At 39.7% G+C, this 20,467-nt stretch overlaps 5 protein-coding genes across 8 annotated transcripts in view; 2 read left to right on the top strand and 3 right to left on the bottom strand.

The window, feature by feature from the left end:
* The window catches only part of LOC132194211 (protein arginine N-methyltransferase 5), a 29,533-nt gene extending 21,002 nt beyond the window's left edge, over positions 1–8,531 (top strand). Inside the window, exons 2-11 of the mRNA XM_059615362.1 lie at positions 5,704–6,043; positions 6,101–6,222; positions 6,306–6,627; positions 6,681–6,978; positions 7,073–7,281; positions 7,340–7,462; positions 7,516–7,691; positions 7,763–7,966; positions 8,022–8,203; positions 8,258–8,531. Coding sequence (XP_059471345.1) covers positions 5,952–6,043; positions 6,101–6,222; positions 6,306–6,627; positions 6,681–6,978; positions 7,073–7,281; positions 7,340–7,462; positions 7,516–7,691; positions 7,763–7,966; positions 8,022–8,203; positions 8,258–8,410 — 1,881 coding nt within the window. The 5' untranslated portion in view covers positions 5,704–5,951 and the 3' untranslated portion in view covers positions 8,411–8,531. The remainder of the gene's footprint in view (positions 1–5,703; positions 6,044–6,100; positions 6,223–6,305; positions 6,628–6,680; positions 6,979–7,072; positions 7,282–7,339; positions 7,463–7,515; positions 7,692–7,762; positions 7,967–8,021; positions 8,204–8,257) is intronic.
* On the bottom strand, positions 131–3,413 carry LOC132194193 (YEATS domain-containing protein 2). The gene is made up of 11 exons (XM_059615334.1): positions 3,264–3,413; positions 2,942–3,067; positions 2,685–2,854; positions 2,177–2,610; positions 1,978–2,123; positions 1,292–1,931; positions 1,047–1,227; positions 709–994; positions 503–651; positions 381–448; positions 131–330 (listed from the first exon to the last, which is right to left on the bottom strand). The coding sequence occupies exons 2-11, from the start codon at positions 3,039–3,041 to the stop codon at positions 231–233; spliced, it is 2,274 nt and encodes a 757-aa protein (XP_059471317.1). The 5' UTR covers positions 3,042–3,067; positions 3,264–3,413; the 3' UTR covers positions 131–230.
* On the bottom strand, positions 3,665–5,719 carry LOC132194213 (CCR4-NOT transcription complex subunit 11). The gene is made up of 9 exons (XM_059615364.1): positions 5,561–5,719; positions 5,405–5,496; positions 5,190–5,338; positions 5,012–5,125; positions 4,800–4,960; positions 4,610–4,742; positions 4,341–4,550; positions 4,144–4,283; positions 3,665–4,087 (listed from the first exon to the last, which is right to left on the bottom strand). Exons 1-9 carry the CDS (start codon positions 5,596–5,598, stop codon positions 3,733–3,735), a joined length of 1,392 nt encoding a protein of 463 aa, XP_059471347.1. The 5' UTR covers positions 5,599–5,719; the 3' UTR covers positions 3,665–3,732.
* A 1,255-nt stretch (positions 8,532–9,786) lies between the features above and the next one.
* On the top strand, positions 9,787–16,546 carry LOC132194217 (uncharacterized). The gene is made up of 8 exons (XM_059615370.1): positions 9,787–10,045; positions 12,097–12,165; positions 12,506–12,670; positions 14,075–14,274; positions 14,356–14,517; positions 15,016–15,150; positions 15,217–15,430; positions 15,564–16,546. Exons 1-8 carry the CDS (start codon positions 9,973–9,975, stop codon positions 15,680–15,682), a joined length of 1,137 nt encoding a protein of 378 aa, XP_059471353.1. The 5' UTR covers positions 9,787–9,972; the 3' UTR covers positions 15,683–16,546.
* Positions 16,545–20,444, bottom strand: LOC132194215 (elastin-like). 4 transcript variants are annotated; one of them, XM_059615367.1, is made up of 12 exons: positions 20,356–20,444; positions 20,179–20,298; positions 19,769–19,836; positions 19,620–19,714; positions 19,281–19,488; positions 19,030–19,201; positions 18,498–18,636; positions 18,203–18,401; positions 18,059–18,142; positions 17,678–17,773; positions 17,336–17,470; positions 16,545–17,029 (listed from the first exon to the last, which is right to left on the bottom strand). In XM_059615367.1, the coding sequence occupies exons 3-12, from the start codon at positions 19,775–19,777 to the stop codon at positions 16,889–16,891; spliced, it is 1,278 nt and encodes a 425-aa protein (XP_059471350.1). In that variant the 5' UTR covers positions 19,778–19,836; positions 20,179–20,298; positions 20,356–20,444; the 3' UTR covers positions 16,545–16,888. The 4 variants fall into 4 exon arrangements, with proteins under 4 accessions (XP_059471350.1, XP_059471349.1, XP_059471351.1 ...); XM_059615366.1 differs by having other exon boundaries at positions 20,179–20,401; XM_059615368.1 differs by having other exon boundaries at positions 20,183–20,401.
* Positions 20,445–20,467: the final 23 nt, after the last annotated feature.

Raw genomic sequence — 20,467 nt, 5'->3', positions numbered from 1 at the left:
TACTTTTATACTAAGAAATTAATTATGTAGTTAAAATTTCATTTTTTTTTTTAAATAAGAATTTTTTTTCGATTTTCTCTTCAAAATTAATTATTTTATGATCTTTTAAAGAAAGATGAGGTTTTCAAAATTTAAAATTAAAAAATGATTTATTTTGATTTCGTTTGGTCATCACTGGAGAATCTCAAATCGTGCTTGCTTGTGTGAATACATTCTGTGCAGACTAATAATCACTTCTCAAGTTCGGTGCCAAGACCATCATTGCGAAATACGTCAAATTCTTTTCTCTGTTGAAGTGCCCCATGAACGTCAGTCAAAGTTATGGAATTGCTGAGAACCGAATAATTTGATAATGCCTTTTATTTAAATTGGACACATACCTGTCACCCCTTTTGCTCGATTCCAAATACGACCGCCTCAACAGTTCTTCCATCAGTTGTAAAACGCCCTGTTAATTATTTCCATTTATTAACTTTTCATTTTAAGTTTTTCTTTGACTTGCCTGATACAAAACTAGCTCAGCTTCACCATCGTTTTTATTAGTGTCTTCATCAACGAAGCTAATTCCAATTTTCTTTGCCACTGACTGAATAAAATTTCCTTCTGGACATTGCTCTGTTACCAACTGGCTTGCCCCTTTATTTAAATTTCCTAAGGCAATGTTGTATTAATATTGAAAGCCTTTAAAAAATTTAATTGTCAATTAACCTGTTTTTGATTTGGAGGGGCTTATGCTTTCAATGTCAATAACTTCTTCTTGGTCACGCTCTTTAGGATTGTTACTGTTGGAAGTGAGCCAATTGATGACATCTGAATCCTCAGAATAGCGATTTGTATAAACTTTTGAAGGCACTGATTTGTCGATTGCATTTCTACTACAGTTAGTCTTTGGAGTGAAGCCATATGCTCGTGAGAGCTGCACAACCTTCCATGCATTTTTTGATTCAAATCCATGCTTCTCAAGGCACCGGCAAATTTCTTTTGCTCTCAATAGCTTTAAAAATTCAAATTAGTTTGATTATAAATTTTAGGGACATAAAAATTACCTCATGTGCTCTTTGTTTTCCTAAAGCCATAGCCAAAAATGCTTTTTCGCTTGGAATGATGTAGGGATGCAATCGCACGTAGTCTTGATTGTTAAAATATTTTTCATCAATAAGAGGTAGATTTTTTAATAAAGAAAATGTTGTCACGTCAATGGACTCTGAAAACTTAACACTTAATCTCCTGAAAAAAAATAATAATAATTGTTAAACTAACATTTCTATTTTTTTTTTTTTTTTTTACTCACCGATACTGTTCCTCAAAATTTTTCTTATCTTCTGATACAAATTGGCTGGGCGCTGCCACCACAGTCCTCACTGTACCGCCTGGGGTGCAAATTTTGGGCAGCACAGCCTTGGCTTGATGATTTTGAACTTTGGCCACATTTTGGTGAATGGCTGGGGCAATCACAGGGATCAATTTTCCGTTGCCGTTCATCTTGAGAAAAATCACTCGTTTGGCGCCAGCCTCAGATTTCAGCACCACCGGTTTCATTAGAGACAATGTTCCCTTTGGCATGACAACGCCAGGTCTCGTTGTTGGTTGGCCGATTTTTCTCACCGATACGATTTTTTGCACGACCGTTCTGCTGTTTGCACTAGGAAGGGTAAATGTGCTTTTAGACAAACTTGGAATGATGACTTGTTGCGGGACACCATCCTTTCTCACAGCCTCCACCAATTTTAGCTTTGGTGGAGAAATGGGAGCAGCTGGTGGGCAAGACTCAGCAGTGACGGGATTTGATTCTACATTGACTGAGGCAATAGGATCTTCATGGACTGATTCAGGTTCGGACTTCACTGGAGAAGGTTTCTCCAGGGCTGGAAGTTGCTTTTCAGTCATTGGCACTCCTTCAACAAGCCAAACGTCTACCAGCGTTTCTCCTCCTAATTTTATATTTTATAAAAATTTAAATTTATAAAAAAAAATTACCTAAAGTTTGCAGTCCTGAGTATGTTTTGTCCAAGGCTAGCTGATGGATAACATCGATGGGTCTATTTTGGGGTCCAGAAAAATGTATTTGTACTCGCACAGGAAATTCGCCCCAGCCTCTTCTAGACAAATGGAATGGCGCTTCTCTAAAATTATATTTAAGCATATAATTTCTTAAAAACTAAAATTTTTTCCCTACTTTATTTCTATAACGTCGTGAGGCTTATAACTTGAGTGCAGAAAAAATCTGACTCTTTCGACAACATTTGAAACATCCGGCACATCAGGTGGCCCTCGGACGTAGATCATCCACTTGTGTGTCGAATCGTCATCCCTGAAGTCGGGTGGTATCCATTTGGAAACGTTGCCCACAACAATGCTTCTCTTGACTTTGCCCTGGAGTGACCTTCCACTTGAAGGAACCCTGTGCAGGCTGCCTGGCTTTTCTATCGGAGCTTTGTAGCAGGGTGTTTTTGAAAGTACAACCTCGGCTTTTGTTTTTTGTTCTCCAGAAGTGCTCTCTTTGGTCCTCAACGACTCGGGGACGTCTATGTCTATTAAGACTTCTTCAGTTTTCCTTGAGCCAAGTAACTTCTTGACGGCAGGATGAATCCTACTTTGGTCCTTGGCAGGCTGAAATTTTGAAGGTTATAATCTCCTTATTAATCTTAAATATTTTTTCTAGATAGTGCAGGTGTATTTCATACCTGCGCTTTGTAGTAAGAGGCTGTGATGGCGTAACGCAGAAGCCGCAAATTCTGCCTTGCTTTGAACAAACGATCCTGACACTCCATGACCTGTTCTTCCCTTTTGTCAATCTCAAGCTCAAATTGGTTTTGTATTACTTTTCTAATCCTTTCGCAATAATCTTGGCCATCTATTTAGAATGCAGAAAAGAGATTAAATATAAGTTAATTGTACATAACAGGCATAACGTTTAATACATAGCTTATATATTACTTACCATCGTTTCCCATTTTCTGTCTTTTGCTTTGATAGGAGTCTGGCTCGTGAATTTCATAGTCGGGATCTTGATCCTCCAAGTGCCTCTTTTGACTTTGCATTTTATTTTTATTTTGGGATGGTGTTACTGAAAGAATGGAAAGTAGGGCATAAATATCACGCGGGCAAGCACAGCATGTTATGTAAAAAGCATTTAATTAAGTCGAATTACGTAAAACAGAGATCATATGTACAGACACAGACTTGTTGAAAGCGGCTCGCAAGGCGGCTCGCATACATACACCCTATTTATCAACAGACGTTAATTTTATCGCGTTTCTTACCAATCTCGAGAGGAACGATTGAAAGGACAAAAGTCTTTCTATCCAGAGTCCTCGGATCAGAAATCACCTAAAACTGTTGCTTTTCAATGAGTGCAAATTGTAAACAAAACACGAAGCAGACAGCAGGCCGACCTCGCCGGTCTCAGATCTTCCGACCCCTGAAGTGGCTCTGAACAGAAGCCCCGCCCACTAACAAAGAGGGGAAACACTCAAAAGACATTCGCCCGCTCAAATGAGGAGTTGTGTAGTCTATATTTTATATTTCTTTACTCATTCTAGATCATTCTATTCTTTAATTTTCTTTGTTTGAATTTAAGGTAAAAATTTCAAAAATAATATATTTTAAAGAATTACAAAAAATTATTATTGCAAACAAATTTAAGGGAAAATAATTATGTAAAAATTTTTGTAATTTTCATAGACTCGAATAATAATAATTTTATTAATAATGGCAAATAAACAATAATAATTATTTTGAAGAGTTGCTTGGTGACCCAGAGGAGGCCGTTGTAGTGGTGGTGGTGTTGACAGGTGACGTTGCGCCTTGGGTTGTTTCGACCACGCCGGAGTCAAGTTGCTTGAGCAGCCTAAACAGGGCAGCCGCTTCTCGAATTCTTGAGAACTCAATGCAGAAAGCTTGAACTTCAATAAAGAGCTCCTGTACATTTATAATGCGATTCCTTATCAGCGACTGCAGAAACACGCAGACCAGCCGCACCAAACGATTCTGCATGTACCGGTCCTTTATGGTTTCGCATGTCGAAATGCAATTACTGATGTAAAGGTGGACAAATTCGGTCGGCAAATCCACCGTCGTAGTCAGTCTGGTGATTAATTTATAAGTGAAAAACGTGACAAACGCCTGAATAGAATAATATACCTGTTAACAACCTCCATCGAGTGCAATGACATTTCCATGTTGACTAAAACGCTGAAATATTCCGTTATTTGGCTGCTCTGCATTAGCCGCAGCAAAACCTCTATAGCAATAAGTGGATTGTTTTCCACCAGCAAAGGAAGCTAGAATTTCATTAAAAAAATTAAAACCAATGTTTTTTTTAATTGTTTAATTCTTACTTTGTTGGGTGTCAAACCAACATGGTAAACCAGACTCGGGTCCCGCTCAAGTTCGGCCAAAAATAGTTGCTGCTGCTGAAGGGTCAGGGCGCTTTTGAAGGCCCTGGCCATTAATCTTCTGGCTTCAGCATCGCTCGAAGTCGTCACACAAAGAGAAGAGTCGTAGGCCACTGTGTGCTCTGTAGGCTGAGACGGAAAGAGCCAGACAAGCTGCACAATTTTCGGAAATCAAAACTGATTTATGGAAAATATATTTAGTGTTAAATTACTTCACTATCGCATTTGTGCAGCGGAGGAAGTAGCCGAAGAAATTCTGGTTTATAACATTGCTCAACAGGAGCATTTGGGCCCGTCAAAAGTTGTTCCGCAACTTTCTTTACAGTAACGCCTTCTTCATTTTTGCTAGGTGATTATTTAAATAAATTTTAATAAATACTCTAAATGCAAGAACAAACAAACCTGGTGCTTCCTACACTTAAAATGACCGGAATTGCAGACCTACTGGAATGGGAAAGCTGGGACTGTCGCTCTGCTAGAGCTAATTGCACCCCAGAAAGGTCACCCATGTGATAGGAAGATTCGTCGCTGGCAGACACTTGCTCTGCTGTCTTTTTCAGCAGCTGGAATTGACGTTGTTTGGTTAAAAATTATTATGTCTCTAAAAATATTACATCTTTGTTTGGGCCAGTTAATAGTTGCGCTACAAAAGCCTTTTCGACGGGCGACAAAGTCGGCAGCTCTCCGGCTAGTCCTATTTCAGATCCTGGTTCGGGAGCAGTAGAATCCTGATTTGTTAAAAAAAAAGAAATTAGAAACGATTTTAAATTAATTGTATAATTATTGACTTACTAAAAGGTGTACAAACACAGCTGCGAAAGGATTCATCGATATTGATTCGCCTTTATAAAGAGTATGCAAAACCGAAATTGCAGCAATTCTTTGTGCATTTTTTAAGAGTAGGTCTGACTGTTGGAGCAGCAATACTATGGTACAGCCAACTGGAAAAAAAATACGTTTGAATACATAAAGGAGAAAAAAATTAAAAATTCTTGAGCAAATCATACCTTTAAAAAAGTCCTGCTTATTGAAACTTTGCAGCACCTGGTTGCTCAGTGTTTCCAGGGATTGACTTTCGCAATTCTGCTCGCTGAGAATCCTGTCAAGAAAGAAATTCAATTTAAATGGTTTGATCACTCCCTTTGTGCAGAAAAAGTTCTCACCCCAGCAACGTTGACAACTCCTTCACAGATATAGTCATTTTAAACTAGGCGTTATTGGCTTCTTTTGAGCTAAAAATGCAAACGTTTCGCCTTAAATTAAATTTTCGCAGATTTCAGCTGAGAATGTTTACATTTTTTTTCAGGCTCGGCGCCCTCGGCGGCACGTACTTTACGTTTTGCTCACCAGATCGCAGCACCCCTCTGCAAGCCGCGCGCGCACGTGTGTTTTGCTTTGCTACCGGTGCCCGAAGTTGTTTTTTTGATCTCTCATGCCCTGCGAATTTTTGCTAATTCGCATTCTTCTCGGCACCAAATCTACATAATTGCATAATCCCAAGAAACTGCAGTTATAGCACTTTAACTTATTTCCAAAGAATAAGCGATTCCGAGAATGTCCGGTCAAAGCAAACCACTTTCATGTGGCCTCGATTACTCGGCTGTGCCTGACATCGAACTGTGCCTGAGAATGTCTTCCCAGGCAGGGTATGAATTTAGAACCACTTGTTTTAAACTTGTAAAAAAATTAAATGCGATTTCCAGATATGATTTCATGTGTGCTCCAATTTTCCACCCGCGAATGAGGCGGGAAATGAAAGAACCGAACGTTCACAAAAGCCGGCCTACGAATTTGACTCGACCCGACTTTGTTCTCACTTCAAATGGTATAGCAGATTAAAAAATTTATGCTTTACGTTGTCATAAATTATAATGCTCATTGATGTTGTTTAACGAATAATTTTTCTAGATTGGAATCGCCTAATTGTGGGGAAATTCTCTCCGTGGATTGATGTTGACAGTGAAGACCCAGTAATTAAAGAACATTCGGAGCTGGTTCTCCAACAAGAGATGGACTATTTTTCGCACTTGGGGCTGCCAATTATGATGTTCCGCCTGAAGGGCACCAATCACGTCAATTTGGCCCGACACATGTACAATAGATTCATAAATTCTCACTTCAACTGCACCTCTTGGGTGGTCGTGCCTTTGGAATCTCCCACCACGTCTGCAATTTCTTACTACAGATCCGACGTGTCGGCAGAAACACCCACCGAGGACACCTGGGAATGGTTGTTTAAATTCTACTTTATATACCATCTTGTTGTTTACCATGCGATTTTAGGTGGAATGTTTTTCGGTCGGTGGCTAACTACAACAAACACCTAATAGTAGCTCTGGAGCTCTCGGCAGACATTCCCTCGGCGGCTAAAGTTGAACGTTGGCTGGGCGAGCCAGTCAAATGTGTCATCATTCCAACCAGCATTTTCCTCACCAACAAAAAGGGCTACCCTGTTCTGTCAAAAGCTCACCAAGAACTGGTGAAATCGTTTGCAAAGTTGAACGTCCAGATGATCATTCAGGGAAACAAACGTCATGAGGACATGAACTTCTATGTCGTTTACTTGGGCCACTTGTACAAAGTAAATTTTAAAAATTTGAAACTCAATCCTAACTGGGGGATTAAGCTGCTTTTTACGCTATTATCTTGATTAATAAAATCTTATAAAATTTCAGAGCTTTTCAGTTGACGACCCATTGCAATGCAATGGTCAGGGCTACGAAGATTTCCTGCAATGTCCGTTGCAACCCCTCATGGACAATTTGGAGTCCCAAACTTATGAAGTATTTGAGAAGGACCCTGTGAAATATAACCTTTATCAAAAGGCAATTTACCATGCCATGCTAGACATGGTGCCTGTTGAGCTCAAGGATCAAAAAACCTTGTAAGTTTTAATTGTTTTATTTTAATTTCTCTGTATATTTCTATATTTGCACACGAAGGACTGTGATGGTAGTTGGAGCTGGGAGAGGCCCTCTGGTCAGAGCAACTTTGAACGCTGCAAAGTTATCAGATCGCAGAGTTCACATTTATGCAGTTGAGAAAAACCCCAATGCAGTTGTGACGTAAGCCTTTGTGCTCCAAAGACTTCCTGTTACTTAAACTTATTTTCTTTTAGACTTCTTGCGCAGAAGGAAGCAATGTGGGGTGACAAAGTAACAGTCATTTCAAGTGACATGCGGCAGTGGAATCCTGAAGAGAAGGCCGACATAATTGTGTCAGAACTTCTTGGTTCGTTTGGTGACAACGAACTTTCTCCCGAGTGCTTAGATGGTGTCCAGCATCTTTTAAAAGGTTTAACTCTAATGCTCAATTGAAGACAAAAAATTGTATTTTTATTTATTAATTTTATTTTTTATTCTTAGAATCTGGGATCTCCATTCCCCAAAGCTACACTTCATACATAACACCCATGCAGTCGTCAAAACTGCACAACGATGCCAGTGAATACCCTGACAAGACCAAGCACCCTCTCGCTCACTTTGAAACTCCATATGTTGTAAATTTGCAAAACATATACAACCTGGCGCCCATACAGCCACTTTTTACATTTGATCACCCCAACAAAGGTAATTTTATTCAATGAAATTAAGAATAATTAATAACTTAAAATAATAATTTTAGACAAGGTCATTGACAACAGAAGGTGGAAGAAGCTACATTTTGAGATCACGAAAAACTGCGTTGTCCATGGGTTTGCTGGATTCTTCAGTTGTGTTTTGTATAAAGATGTGATCATGAGCATAGCACCCCACAATCATTCCCCTGGAATGTTCAGCTGGTTCCCCATTTATTTCCCAATCAAGGTAAAGAATGTAATTTGAATAACTTTTATTCTAATTAATTTATTTATTGACTAGGAACCTGTCCACATCCGCAATGGAGACAAACTTGAAGTCCACTTTTGGCGAATGTGCAATGACAAGAAAGTCTGGTACGAGTGGTGCATTGCTGGCCCAGTTCCTGTACCCATACACAACCCTGGTGGCAGGTCATACTTCATAGGACTTTAATTTCAGAGGACGGAAACAACATGATCTTAACAAATGAACTTAACTTTTAGCTAGCTTAAACTATACTAGATAATAATTAAATTGATTCAATTTACCAAATTTCATTTCTATTTAAAATTATTCCTTTTTATTACAGAAAATTTAAAAAAAATAATGGGATTTGAATTAATTTCTAGACAAAAATTCTTGACAAAATTCTATAAGCATCGCTACTGTTACTACTTTTCTAGAGCGTAAAAATAATTTTAAATATTATTTACAACTATGTAATATATTTAAAAGAAAAAATCTAATTTTAGCCATCTGACGTATTAGTAAATTTATCTATTTCATTGAATCTGTCGAAATTATGAAAAACTAGGCCAAACAAAAACCGTAACTTCGTATTTTTTATGTAAGACGTTTTAAGCCCTTACAAAATTTTCCACTCCATATCTAGAGATATTGCTTTACTCCAATTTTAAAAATATTAACTATTTATCATATATCTGGGTCTTTTTCAGTGCTTGGTTTTTAAATAACTCCGTTTTAAGCTCACCAGTAGTGGTCTCATTAAGCACAAGTTGAATTTATTTAAAAACAAAATTATTCCAAATTTGGTTTAAAATTAAATTAAATTTTTAATTGTTTTACTCCGCTCATTATATCTTTCCCTGCAGAAATGGCTTCAGCCGTGTATTGTACTGCAGCTTTAAAAGGATGCACGCCAAATTGTCACGAACAAAAGTCATTCAAAAGAAAAGAGGCTATGTTTATTTACCATTAGTCTTTTCAAGTGGTCTGCTGCGCCCTGCGGCTTGTACATACAAAGAGTGGCAACATCCCTGCGCTCTCACACCAAGCAATTACCGGGGCGCCCGGGCGCAACATGATTGAATAACTAATTTGTCCAAAAATGCTTATCGTGCCAGCACGTAATCCCCATCCATCAATTTTATAGCACCCCCGACCACCAATATAACGGAAAAGGGTAGGGACTCGTCGCTCTCAATAAAGCGGCGGCTCATCCGAGAAACAGAGACAGCAGCCCGACTGCTGCACCAACGGAATATCGAATAAATAATTGCGAACGATATCAGCGCTATTCAGAGCGTAATGACCGAAATCGCGCCGAATCCATATCGTCCGAGCCCGGCTAATAAAATCCATAAAGATTAAACGACCCTCGGGGACTGGCCGCCAGGGATGGAACAAAAAAACTGAATATAATTCCGGAGGCGGTTGGGCAGCCGATAGTATCGGGGGTTGAAAGTGGCTGCTTTTGGGAGAGGCAGGCAGGCAGGGGTGAGGGTGGATGGTGCTCGCGCGCGCGGGGTGGGGAGGGGTGGCGGGCTGGCTCTGCTCGAGAGGGACCTGCTCAATAGCAGGCAGGTCCAGCAGCAGCCGAGATCTGCCAGATCTGACGGTGTAATCTCCTTGTTCTCCATCAAGCCAACTGCTCTCGCGCTCACGCCCTAATATGTCATTCGGAGCGCTCGTTCCTTGTTTTTCGTCTCTGCTTGAGACGAGCAGCCGTTCTAGTTGAGTGCGACGAGGACGGACGGAACGAGCGAGAGAGAGTAATGAGCGCGAATCCGCCGTCGTCTTCTCTCCCACGAAGCAAATCTAGCCGAATCATGGAGGCGACGCGCAGAGGTGAGAGAAGATTTTTTCCCGTCTCTCTCGGCGGAACAAATGTGTAAATAACAAGGTCTCTGTTATTGACATTTTTTCCGCCGGATCAATTAGGTTTCCTTTTTTTTGTGAGTTTTGCCCATTTCGGGTATAATTGCATCTGCCTCTCTTTCGGCTCTGTTTGCTAAATGTAGCACGCTCGGTTAGCGCCAGAACAGTCGAGTGGTGTGTTATGCTGGCCGGGATTTTCTTGTTTGATGTTTATTAAATTAATAATTCACGCTCGACAAAGAGAGCGAGCGCGATGCAAAAGTCGGAAGTAACAAAGGCAGCTCGGCTGCTGCCTTTTTGCTGTTTGCACGAGCCGGAGTCAATTTATCTCCTCCGCGATAATCTCTCTCTAGCGCGTTTATTCCCCGAAAATGCTGCTGCTCGCGACTTTTGCCTCAATTCATCATTCTTAAATTGCCCAACAGAAAATCAATAATTATAACAAGCAGCGCTCTTTTGCCACAACAATGTTGCTGCGATTTCGCGGCTTCACTTTCGCCTCTACTTTGAATAAAACTTGTTCTTCGCTGTGGCAAAGCAAACGTTTTCCAATACGTCTTTTGCACAAGAAGGCAAACATTTTTTTTTAACGCAGGGTACGTGAGAGAGTATAAAAAAAGTTGGCGCTCGGCAAGTGAATACTGCCAAGCGCCAGACTAACGAAATGCAAATACTAAAAGTGCGGCTGTGGGAATTAATTTTTTTTAGCGGCGAGAGACTCTTTGTGATATTAAAAGTGGAAAAGCCTTCCCTTATCAAATAATTGCCAGGAGAGAGAAGCGATATGAGCACTTTTGCTGATTTGATTCTAATGAAAAAAGGAAGGTACAAAAATATTACAGGATGAAAAATGTCGCTAGTATTAAATTTTCAAAATAATGAGAAAAGAAAAATAATAATTATTTTTTATTGAAGAAACGAAAATTTTACTCGCTGCCAAAAGAGACGTTGTCAATTTAAAATTAATAACAATGAAGATGTTTTTACAATTCCTCATGCTCCTTTTAATTAATTTCGTGGGAAATTGAAATCTTTCAACTTTCACACAGAGTGGGCGACATGAAAAGAAAAAAATGTTTTCCACGTTGTGATGTCCGCCCACTGAAATTAAGCATTTTATTTGGTTTTTGTAATTTCAAAGAGCAAGCAAGTCAAGGTGAATACAAACAAAGAGATGAAAAGGTTGTTTAAAAAACGGAATAAGAATTTATATTTTCATTTTGTTTTGGGTTTCACAAACTTTCCCATACACGAGTTTGGTTTCCTCCTTTATTTACTCGGGACGTAACATAAGCAAAAAATAAACAACATTTTTAGCAGGTAGATGCTTTATTACAAAAATATGTTGTCATATAATACAAAAGGGTTTAAATTTTGTTTACCCTTACACTTTTCTGTCAATATTTGTCCAAAGCCACTGCAGTATAAACATTCTTTTTTTAAATCAAACATATTTTTGCGTCAAACAACCTTTGCTCTTTCACATCATGTCATTTGAATTTCCCTTCCCAAAGGACCGCTTTTCTATTAGCCCTAAATGAGTGTCTCTCAATTAGCGATGAAATTGCCATCAAATTGATTTTCCGCGTTGGCGCTGCACAATAATATAATTAATTAATTTTGAAACGCTCCGCAAAAAGACTGAAACGCCGCGTTTAATTTAGCAGAGAGCGCGAGCTCGGCGCGAATTCGACACGCCTTGTCCCAAAAGACTCTTTAATAATATAAACCTGCTCGCGCGAACCCACGAGAGAAAATTGTTTTCACATAAATAAACGAGAGCGCAAAAAAAAACGCCGCGTTTAAAGCCACGAGAGTGATTCGGGACTAACTTTTCCGGCCAGTGTATTTCCACACAAATATATAAAACACAAAGAACTTTAATGGCGAGAGCCATAGAGAGAGAGGAGGCTTATATCGATTGCATCTCTCTGGCTCTCGTCACTTCGTTTTCTTCCCAAAGGAATTAACAGACACACATCGAAAGGACTTAACGCCATGGTGTTGTATACATTTTGCAGTTTTGCTAATGCTGATGGTGATGGATGTTTTGGCAGCGCGCAGCTCGGCAGTCATTAATCTTGATTCAGGTGAGCGTTGCCGTGTTAAATTCCAGTGTTAGCCGATCTTGTGATTTGATTACTTTTTTCACTTAACAATCGCGTGTAAACAGCCGCGGCGCGTTTGATTTATTAGCGGCCCCGTCTCTTTTTCCGGCGTGGAAAAAAGCAGCAGCTGCGGCGCGGCAGCAGGTCGAAAAACTAGATCCTGCTGCCGCGCGCCGAGGCCTTTTCCGCCTGCGAAAAAAGCAGACGTGCGTGTGATATTTATAAGCCTTGACAGCACACACCGGATCGACGAGCACCGACTGACAATTGACGAGCTGTAATGCCGCAGCCTCTTCGTAATTCGATTGTTAATTCCCTGCAGAAACGACGACGACGGCGCAATCGGCGGAAATTATCGAGGAGGAGGCCAAATTCCCGCCCGACATTTGGTCGTCGATTTTGAACGGAAGCGGCGACCCGGACCTTCTGAACGTCGACTTTTCCTTTTTCGGCCTGCACTCGCTTGAAATCGACCAGCAGCTAAAAGGTACGGCAAAGCTCACAATGTGTCATTTTGGGTGTAAAAAATGACGCAACTGTCACGCTATGTCATTAATATTCTCGCTCTTTTACAAGGCTAATGATAACAGCCTGGTTCATATTCCGTATAATCTCTTTTTTAACGTAACTCCCAGTGAAATAATTTGCTGGGTTTTTTTTAGGGCATATGAAGTCGTTCACAGTCGTACATGATTTCATTTCGGTGCCTTCGTGAATATTTCAACGGTCTGGAAAACAAGAGAAAAGTTTTAGAGAGAAATTATTAAATTTTTATTTTACCTCAGCTAAATACTCTGGCCATCGATTTAAATGCAAATTTTGGTTCAAATAGAGGTCCTCAATCTACCTGAATTATTTATTTTAATTTTATGTAAACAGAAGTCTCAGTTATTTTGCAAAATTTCAGATTAACTAGATTCAGCTAGGAAGGAGGTTTTTTTTATTAGTGCACATTTTTTTAATCCAAATTTGTCCTTAGATATAAGATTTGTTTACATTAATAGTTTTACACTAATACACTAAGAATTCTTGTAAAGCCAATTATCCTATTTGTTCTTTCAACCAGGCTGTTTCATATCAAACTTTGGCCAGGGGGGGGGGGTGAATTCACACCATTAACCCAAGAAGTGATGCAGAAATGATTTAAAAAATACGAAATTCCTTTAAAATTTCCCAAAAGATAAAAAATTGCATTATAATCAGGGGAAAAATTCAAACAATGGCTCGTTAAATTCCTTTCCACTGTAAGCATGCATCGCTGTAAACCGTTTTAAAAAGGCTGGGCAAACTTTTTCCACCCAACATCATTTATTCTATTTTGTAATTAAGCTAAAAAAATGCTTCACTTTAGTCCGATTTGTTCGTTAGCGACGGCTCATTTTGAAATTAAATTCAATTTTACGCATCGGGGATTTGCAAGCTTTTCTTTCTAAACGAAATTTTTGTAATTCCAGACACGAGCCGCTTTTTTTAATTACACAGAGACAACTGTTGAACCGTCGGACGTAAAAATATGTGTAAACTGTCGCGCCATTACGCGGGCGGGCCGGCGTTTTATTAAAATTTGCAGCGACTTTTGAAACACACTTTCTGCAAAACTTTATCTTGCCTCGAGCGTCGCGCCGTTGACAAATTGATAAAGAGTTTAAAACTCTCTCTCTCTCCGCCGTCCGCGTCCCTCTCTTTCCGTCGGCTTTGACATGAGAGCGCGCGCCTTATAATGGAGAGGACGCTGCGCCGCTCGGCAGTTATAACGCGCGGGTTGCATACCAATCCGGGGCTGTCGTGTGTGTATGTGCCCGACCGCGCGCAATCTGAAGAGGATTTTTAATTAAAATGATAAATGGACCGACGCTTAATGTCTCCTTCTTCCTTCCTTTTTTCCATTCAGCTGACTCGCGGGAAACTTATTCGACGGCGACGGAGAAGTATCCGTGGCAGAATCCGTGGTTCAAGGACTACGGCAAGTTCCGCAAAAACCGAAAAAACAACGACCCGCTCTTCGATCAGAACATGGTCACCAACGTCACCGCACAACTCGGCGGCACCGCGTTTTTGCACTGCAGGGTCAAGAACTTGGGCGAACGACCGGTTAGATATTTTTTGCCACCGCGCTCGCGGCAATTTTTTTATCAAACCACTCTCTTTCATTCTTTCTTGGTATAATCAAAGGTTTCGTGGGTGAGGCGGAGAGACTGGCACATTCTCACCTCGGGCGTTTTCACTTACACCAACGACGAACGATTCCAAGTGGCGCACACGGAGGGTGCTGACGATTGGACTCTCCAGATCAAATACGTGCAGAAAAGGGACAACGGCACCTACGAATGTCAGGTATTACACGAGACTTATATTTTACTCCTCGCAATTCAATTCTTCCCATTCTCTCCACAACAAAAGTCATCACACAAAAGTTATTGTGAAGAGAACGTTCTCATTGATCGACGGAGAAAATGAACAAACAAAAAATAAAAAACGCTTGAGAGAACTTTTTTATATCGCACTGATGAAAAACTTGAAAAACTGCCTTATACATTTGAGCGCAGTGTCTATTTTTTTCTACTATTTTTTATCAGATTTTTTATTGCTTAAAAGTGGTTTTATCTTTTTTCAGTAAAAAGTTAATAATCAGCCAGGAACGTCAAATCATTTACATATAAATTGAATTTTCCGCTTCAATGAATTGAAGCTTTCATTAATTTTAAATATTGCATAGTTTTTCATGCTTCTATATTAAAATTAGAATGTATTTACAAAAAAAAAAAAAAAAAAAAAAAAATGACGGATACATTTGGCCTTAAAACGTTTTGGTGCTTTGGCGTGTTATTCCAGGTTGCAACAGGCGCAGGAACGATGTCTCACTATTTCAATCTGCACATTGTGGTGCCCGAGGCTTTCATTTTGGGCAGTGGCGAGTATCACATCGGCGAAGGCAGCACCATCAGTCTTGTCTGCATCATTGAGAATGTAATTCAGCCTGGCGTTTCTCGTGTGTTATTCAATTCGTAATTCCAAATTCCATCATCCATTTAGAGTCCCGCGCCTCCGCAATACGTTTTCTGGTACCACAACGAGCGGATGATCAATTACGACACGTCAAGGGGCGGCGTAACCGTGAGCACGGAGCCCGGTCCGAAAACGCACAGCCGGCTAATCATCAACAACGCCAAACTCACCGACTCGGGCAACTACAGCTGCAGAGCGTCGAATACCGACCCCGACTTTATACAGGTCTTTGTTTCAAAAGGTGATGAATTTTTTAATATATGTGAAAAATGTTAATTAAGAATTCATAAAAGAAAGAAAAACAAGAACATATTTATTAATTAAAATCGTTTCGCCTGAGAGACGATTTTTATTACTTTTACTTTTTTACTTAGGTGACAAACCGGCGGCGATACAACGGCAGCAGCGGAGTGGATCAGATAAATTACTTGCGCCCATAGCAACGTTAATCGTGTGCTCCTTGGCTTTAAACCGCCTGCTCTGCGCTAGGTGAACCAACTTTGAAGCAGGTGAAAATCCTACTTCCGAATTAACAAGGACCAGATTGATGTGAAAAAATGCGTTTATTTATTTTTAAATTCAATTTGAAAACCAGGCCAATCAAATTTGATTCAATAAAAAGTGTAATTTTTTTTAAATATTTTATTCAAAATTTCGGAGTGCGGAAGAAATCTGTAAATGTGCCATCGAAAACTCTCAAACGTTAGTGTGATACAAGAAGAGGTGACGAGACTGGAATCCACAATCAAAAGTGCGCTCCTCCCCAACTTTGGCTCAACTTAGGTTTATGAAAGAAAATATGCAAATAACGTAATAAGAATATTAGCGTTGTAGTGTCAAGAAGAATGATGAATTTTGTGCAAGAGAGACTCTCTCGTACTTAAGTGCTATACACTCTACTATATAAATGATACACATGGTTAAAATATGTATGCTGCATGAGATTATGATCCTTTACGGCAGGAACTCCGTAAAGAGGTTCACTCTCATTTCTCATCTTTCATATTCATAACTGAACTCTCGCTCTCTCAATCGCAGCAGCAACTTTTAAGTGTACTGTTGACTTCCTTTTGCACTTGACAAAAACGTTCTGGCGGGCGACTTTTAGCCGAAGTAGAGAGTGCATTTGGAATTCACTCTCTGTGTAACTCTTCTACCAATTAATAATAAAATGAGACGCTACGAAATACACACATACTTCAGAAGCCTTGTGGAAACATACTTGTATGTGAATGATCTTTTAAGCCAAAAATTCAATCGACCCCCTGAAATCATCGATTTTTATAAAATAATGTTATACCCAAAAACTCTTACCAAAATGATGCTATTATAAAAACTCTAATAAAGCATTTATGTATTTGAACATTAGGCATTTTATTACGATATAAGGTGCATTTTGACACAGTTAAAATGAGAGGGTGAATTAATAAATTAATCAAGATCTTACATTTTTTTTTTTTAACAAATAAGGAAAAATCAGAACTACTTTGATCATAAAAGGGAAAAGTTAAAATTGCGTTACAACAAGTGGGCGTGTATAGCATATTAAAAATATATTTTAGCAGTAAAAGTGAATAGTATTTGTTCAGGAAAAGATCAGATCTTTCATTACAAGACTCGTCATAATTAGGAAGTAACTCTGGTTTGTGAGTTTAAGACGAAGAGACAACCGTTTTAAACATAATTTTTTTTACATAATTTACTCCTCCTCGCTGCTGGAAGAACTGGACGAGCTGCCGCCGTGGAACCCTTTGACCATTTTGCTCGCCCCGTAAGCTCCGAGCCCGAGACCCGCAATGGGCAAGCCGTATTTTAGCGCTTTCGACTTCTTGTGCTTTTTCTGCAAAAATCCATTTATTAAAAATGATGAAATTTACCCCTTTAAAAAGCTGCAGGCGGACTTTTCAAAAGATCATCAACGTCATGCCCAATTGTATTTCTGACGTTTTTATAAATCATCTTCCCCCTCCCTTCTTCTCGTGTGTTTAGAGATTGCCGCAGCGCTCTGACGCTAACGAGCCGAGAGATGCTCTTATAGAAAAAGTTTGCTCTTCCTTAGCCACCCTATCTGACATTCTTTCCGTTTTTTTTTCATCAGCTTAGTTAGAAAACGATATATATCACAGATCCAATTAAGTTTCCTTACCCCTGCGATCGCTGCTCCTCCCAAGGCAGTAGCTCCAGCGCCCAGACCCAGGGCAGTACCAACTTTTCCTAGCATGCCACCTCCGCCGCCGCCACCGACGCCACCGTGAGACATGCCGGGAATGTACTTGGCTTTCTGGAAAATGAGGCAGACGAAAGAGGCTGAATAAATTATAACTTTTCAAATAAATAGTTGGGCAGAATTAATTTTTCGGTAAATTATTCAAAATGCCATTCCGAAGAGTGCCATCGAAAAAGTTTCACAAGTTAAATGGCGCTAGACTGGCGAGAGCCAGACGAATAGTTTTAATAATTCAAATTTAATTATGGGTGCATAATTTACCTTGCCCAGCACACTACCGAGGACAGCCGCGCCGGCACCTGCTCCTAAAATTCCTCCAACTTTGCCCATCAGTCCTGAGTCTTTCTGCCCTGAAGCCTATTAAAATTGTATAATTATTTAATTACGAAAAATTAATTTTTTTAATGGCTAGTTAAATGCCAAAGTTATTAAATCATTATTATTATTTTGATCAACAGGTTAAAAAAGAATACAAAACATTTACTAATTTCTGTAAATTTTTTACACTTCATGCATAGAAACATTTTTTTATTATTTCTATTGATCATTGGGTAAGCGCTAGTGGGTTAGTTTTTTTTTAAGTGGTTTCATGCCTTGGTTGGTCGCAAACTTTCAAAGGGTGCCACATCAACCAAGACTTACGCCTCTATTCTTATCAGTGAACCCGAATATTGCCTCCCCTGCTTTGCTCAATAAACTACCAAGGTCATTCTCCTGGTGAGAAGCCTTAATTGGAGATAAGTTTTTATCTAAATTGCAAGTTGTTAATTAACGCTTGATAATTACATTATATCCTGGTGGCGGGGGAGGACCGTAGCCGGGTTGGCCATATCCGGGCTGGCCGTAGCCGGGTTGGCCGTATCCGGGCTGGCCGTATCCTTGCTGAGCATATCCCGGCTGACCATACCCTGGTTGTCCGTAACCTGGCTGCCCGTAAGGTGGCTGCTGCCCTCCGTAACCAGGGGCTGGAGGTGGCGGGCCGTAACTAGAGTCAAGAAAAGAGCTAACCCATTAATACTGCCCAAATTTTTGCAAAAATTCAAATAATATATTCAAAAAAAAATAATAAATTAATAATTACCCTGGCTGACCTCCGTAGGGTGCTCCATATGCAGGTTGCGGAGGTATGCCGTTGTATCCAGCTGGTGGGGGTGGAGGCGGCACGTAGCCACCACCTGAGTATGGAGGTATTGGAACTGGAGCCACTGGGTATGGGGAACCTGGACAGAATATAATGAACAAAATAATAAGATAAATTTATTGACAAAAAAAATTATTGAAGATCAAAGAAATGGGTTTAATTTTTTAATTTTCAAGGATAAATTAAAAAATTGGAGAATTTCCATACAATTTTTTAAAGTGCTTCTATTCCAATCAGTGAAAGCATTAATTTTTCCAAGATTAAGTAATGTTTTAGCGCAACCGCTATGGCGGTAAAAAGGCAGACACGGGTGTACCATAAATTTGGTCTCCTTTTATTTCTATTCACTTTTATAAAATCTGACAGACGTACATAATGCTCTTGCGCACCTAGCATTTTTTTTTATTCGTCTGCGGCTCGAGACGATAAAATTTGGCAACTGTCTGGAGCCAATAAATCATAATGGCTTTACCTGCAGCGCTGGGGGCAAAGGCGGGTGGCTGCGCGCCACCTGGGGCGCCGCCAAATCCACCCTCCCACGAAATTCTGCTGATGGTAATGTCCCCTTCCACAACGATGTGTGTTGCCTTTTGGAATGGCATTCGGTGGATAAATTCGGTAAAGTGCTGGCCATTGATTGCAATCTAAAACCAAAATTTCCTTTTATATTTTCAGTTTTGCGCTTTTTATTATAAACACAGCCATTAAATAAAATTTTTTTACCTTAAAACAGTCATTATCACACATGACAATAATCTCAAACGGCTGTGCCCTGGCGAAGGGCAGTGTGGGAGTTCTTTCTTCAGGGCCCCACATTCCTGACTGATAAGAGGCGCGAGAAACAACGTTTTCTGTAAAAATCGCACTGATATGGAGGACGATGTCGTCTCTGGGATTCAGATTCGGTCCTGCTTGTATATTGAGCGCAAACCTGTGGAAAAAGTTTAATGATAACTCAAGACAAATATCTGTTTACAAACGCTATTAAAACTTTCAATGTTGCCACATACAAATTTTGTAAGATTTTAATATGTAACAAATTTAATATTTAATAATACAAACCTTGTAGCTGTTGGTGGGGACGAACCGTGTAATTTAATTAATTTTCCAGGGGTGAAGCCTCCACCGTCAATGGGGCATACGTGAGGTACAGCATACTAAACATTTAAAAAAAATATAAATATAATCAATTTAATATAATAAATCCTTACGTATTCCATTTTTTGACGCAGCAAGCCGCTTCTTCTTCTTCTTTTTGGTTAAAATTAATCCTCAATATCTAGAAATAAGACAACGTTAGGATTAGTCACCTCCTTTACAAAAGCAGCTTTTCCGACACACTGCAATTAATACAGTAGTATGACGTAAACAAACGCGTTTATTGTAAAATATTAACTATGAATCATTCAGGGAAAATTAAGCCGAGTCTCAGTTAGACTTTTGAATGATTCGAGACGATTCGGATTATTCGGAAACCTTCATTCTAATTATGTATTACGTTTTGAAGGTAAAAGGAATTTAATAGTTTTCCAATTTGATTTTTCTTGTGACATAACAGGTGAGATGGATAACGCAAACGATAACAAATAAAAGTAATCAAAATAAATTACACTTAACGCACCTACAGCAGCCGTATGCAGGCAGTAAAACACGAGTGTGCCGCGCCAAAAAGAGCTGCTCAGCAGATTGCGCGAGCGAATTGGAGCATCAGCGACCGTCGAATAATTCGGCCGAAACTAAACTAAGCGCTGACAAAATTAGTGAAACTCGTTACTAGAAAGTTTCGCATGGCCCTCACTTCCTTTTCCTCGGCTTGTTGCTGCAGCTGCAGTGAGAGATGAGCACTCAGCACACAATGTGGTGTTTGTTGAGGAGCCCACCTGGTTTGGTCGTACTTTGGCGCAGCGCGA

The sequence above is a fragment of the Neocloeon triangulifer genome, unplaced genomic scaffold (assembly GCF_031216515.1).
Source record: "Neocloeon triangulifer isolate White Clay Creek 2 clone unplaced genomic scaffold, ASM3121651v1 ptg000006l, whole genome shotgun sequence".
Lineage (NCBI taxonomy): Eukaryota > Metazoa > Arthropoda > Insecta > Ephemeroptera > Baetidae > Neocloeon > Neocloeon triangulifer.
The sequence above is the reverse complement of the archived record's forward strand: the minus strand, read 5'-3'. Positions and strand labels throughout refer to the sequence as shown.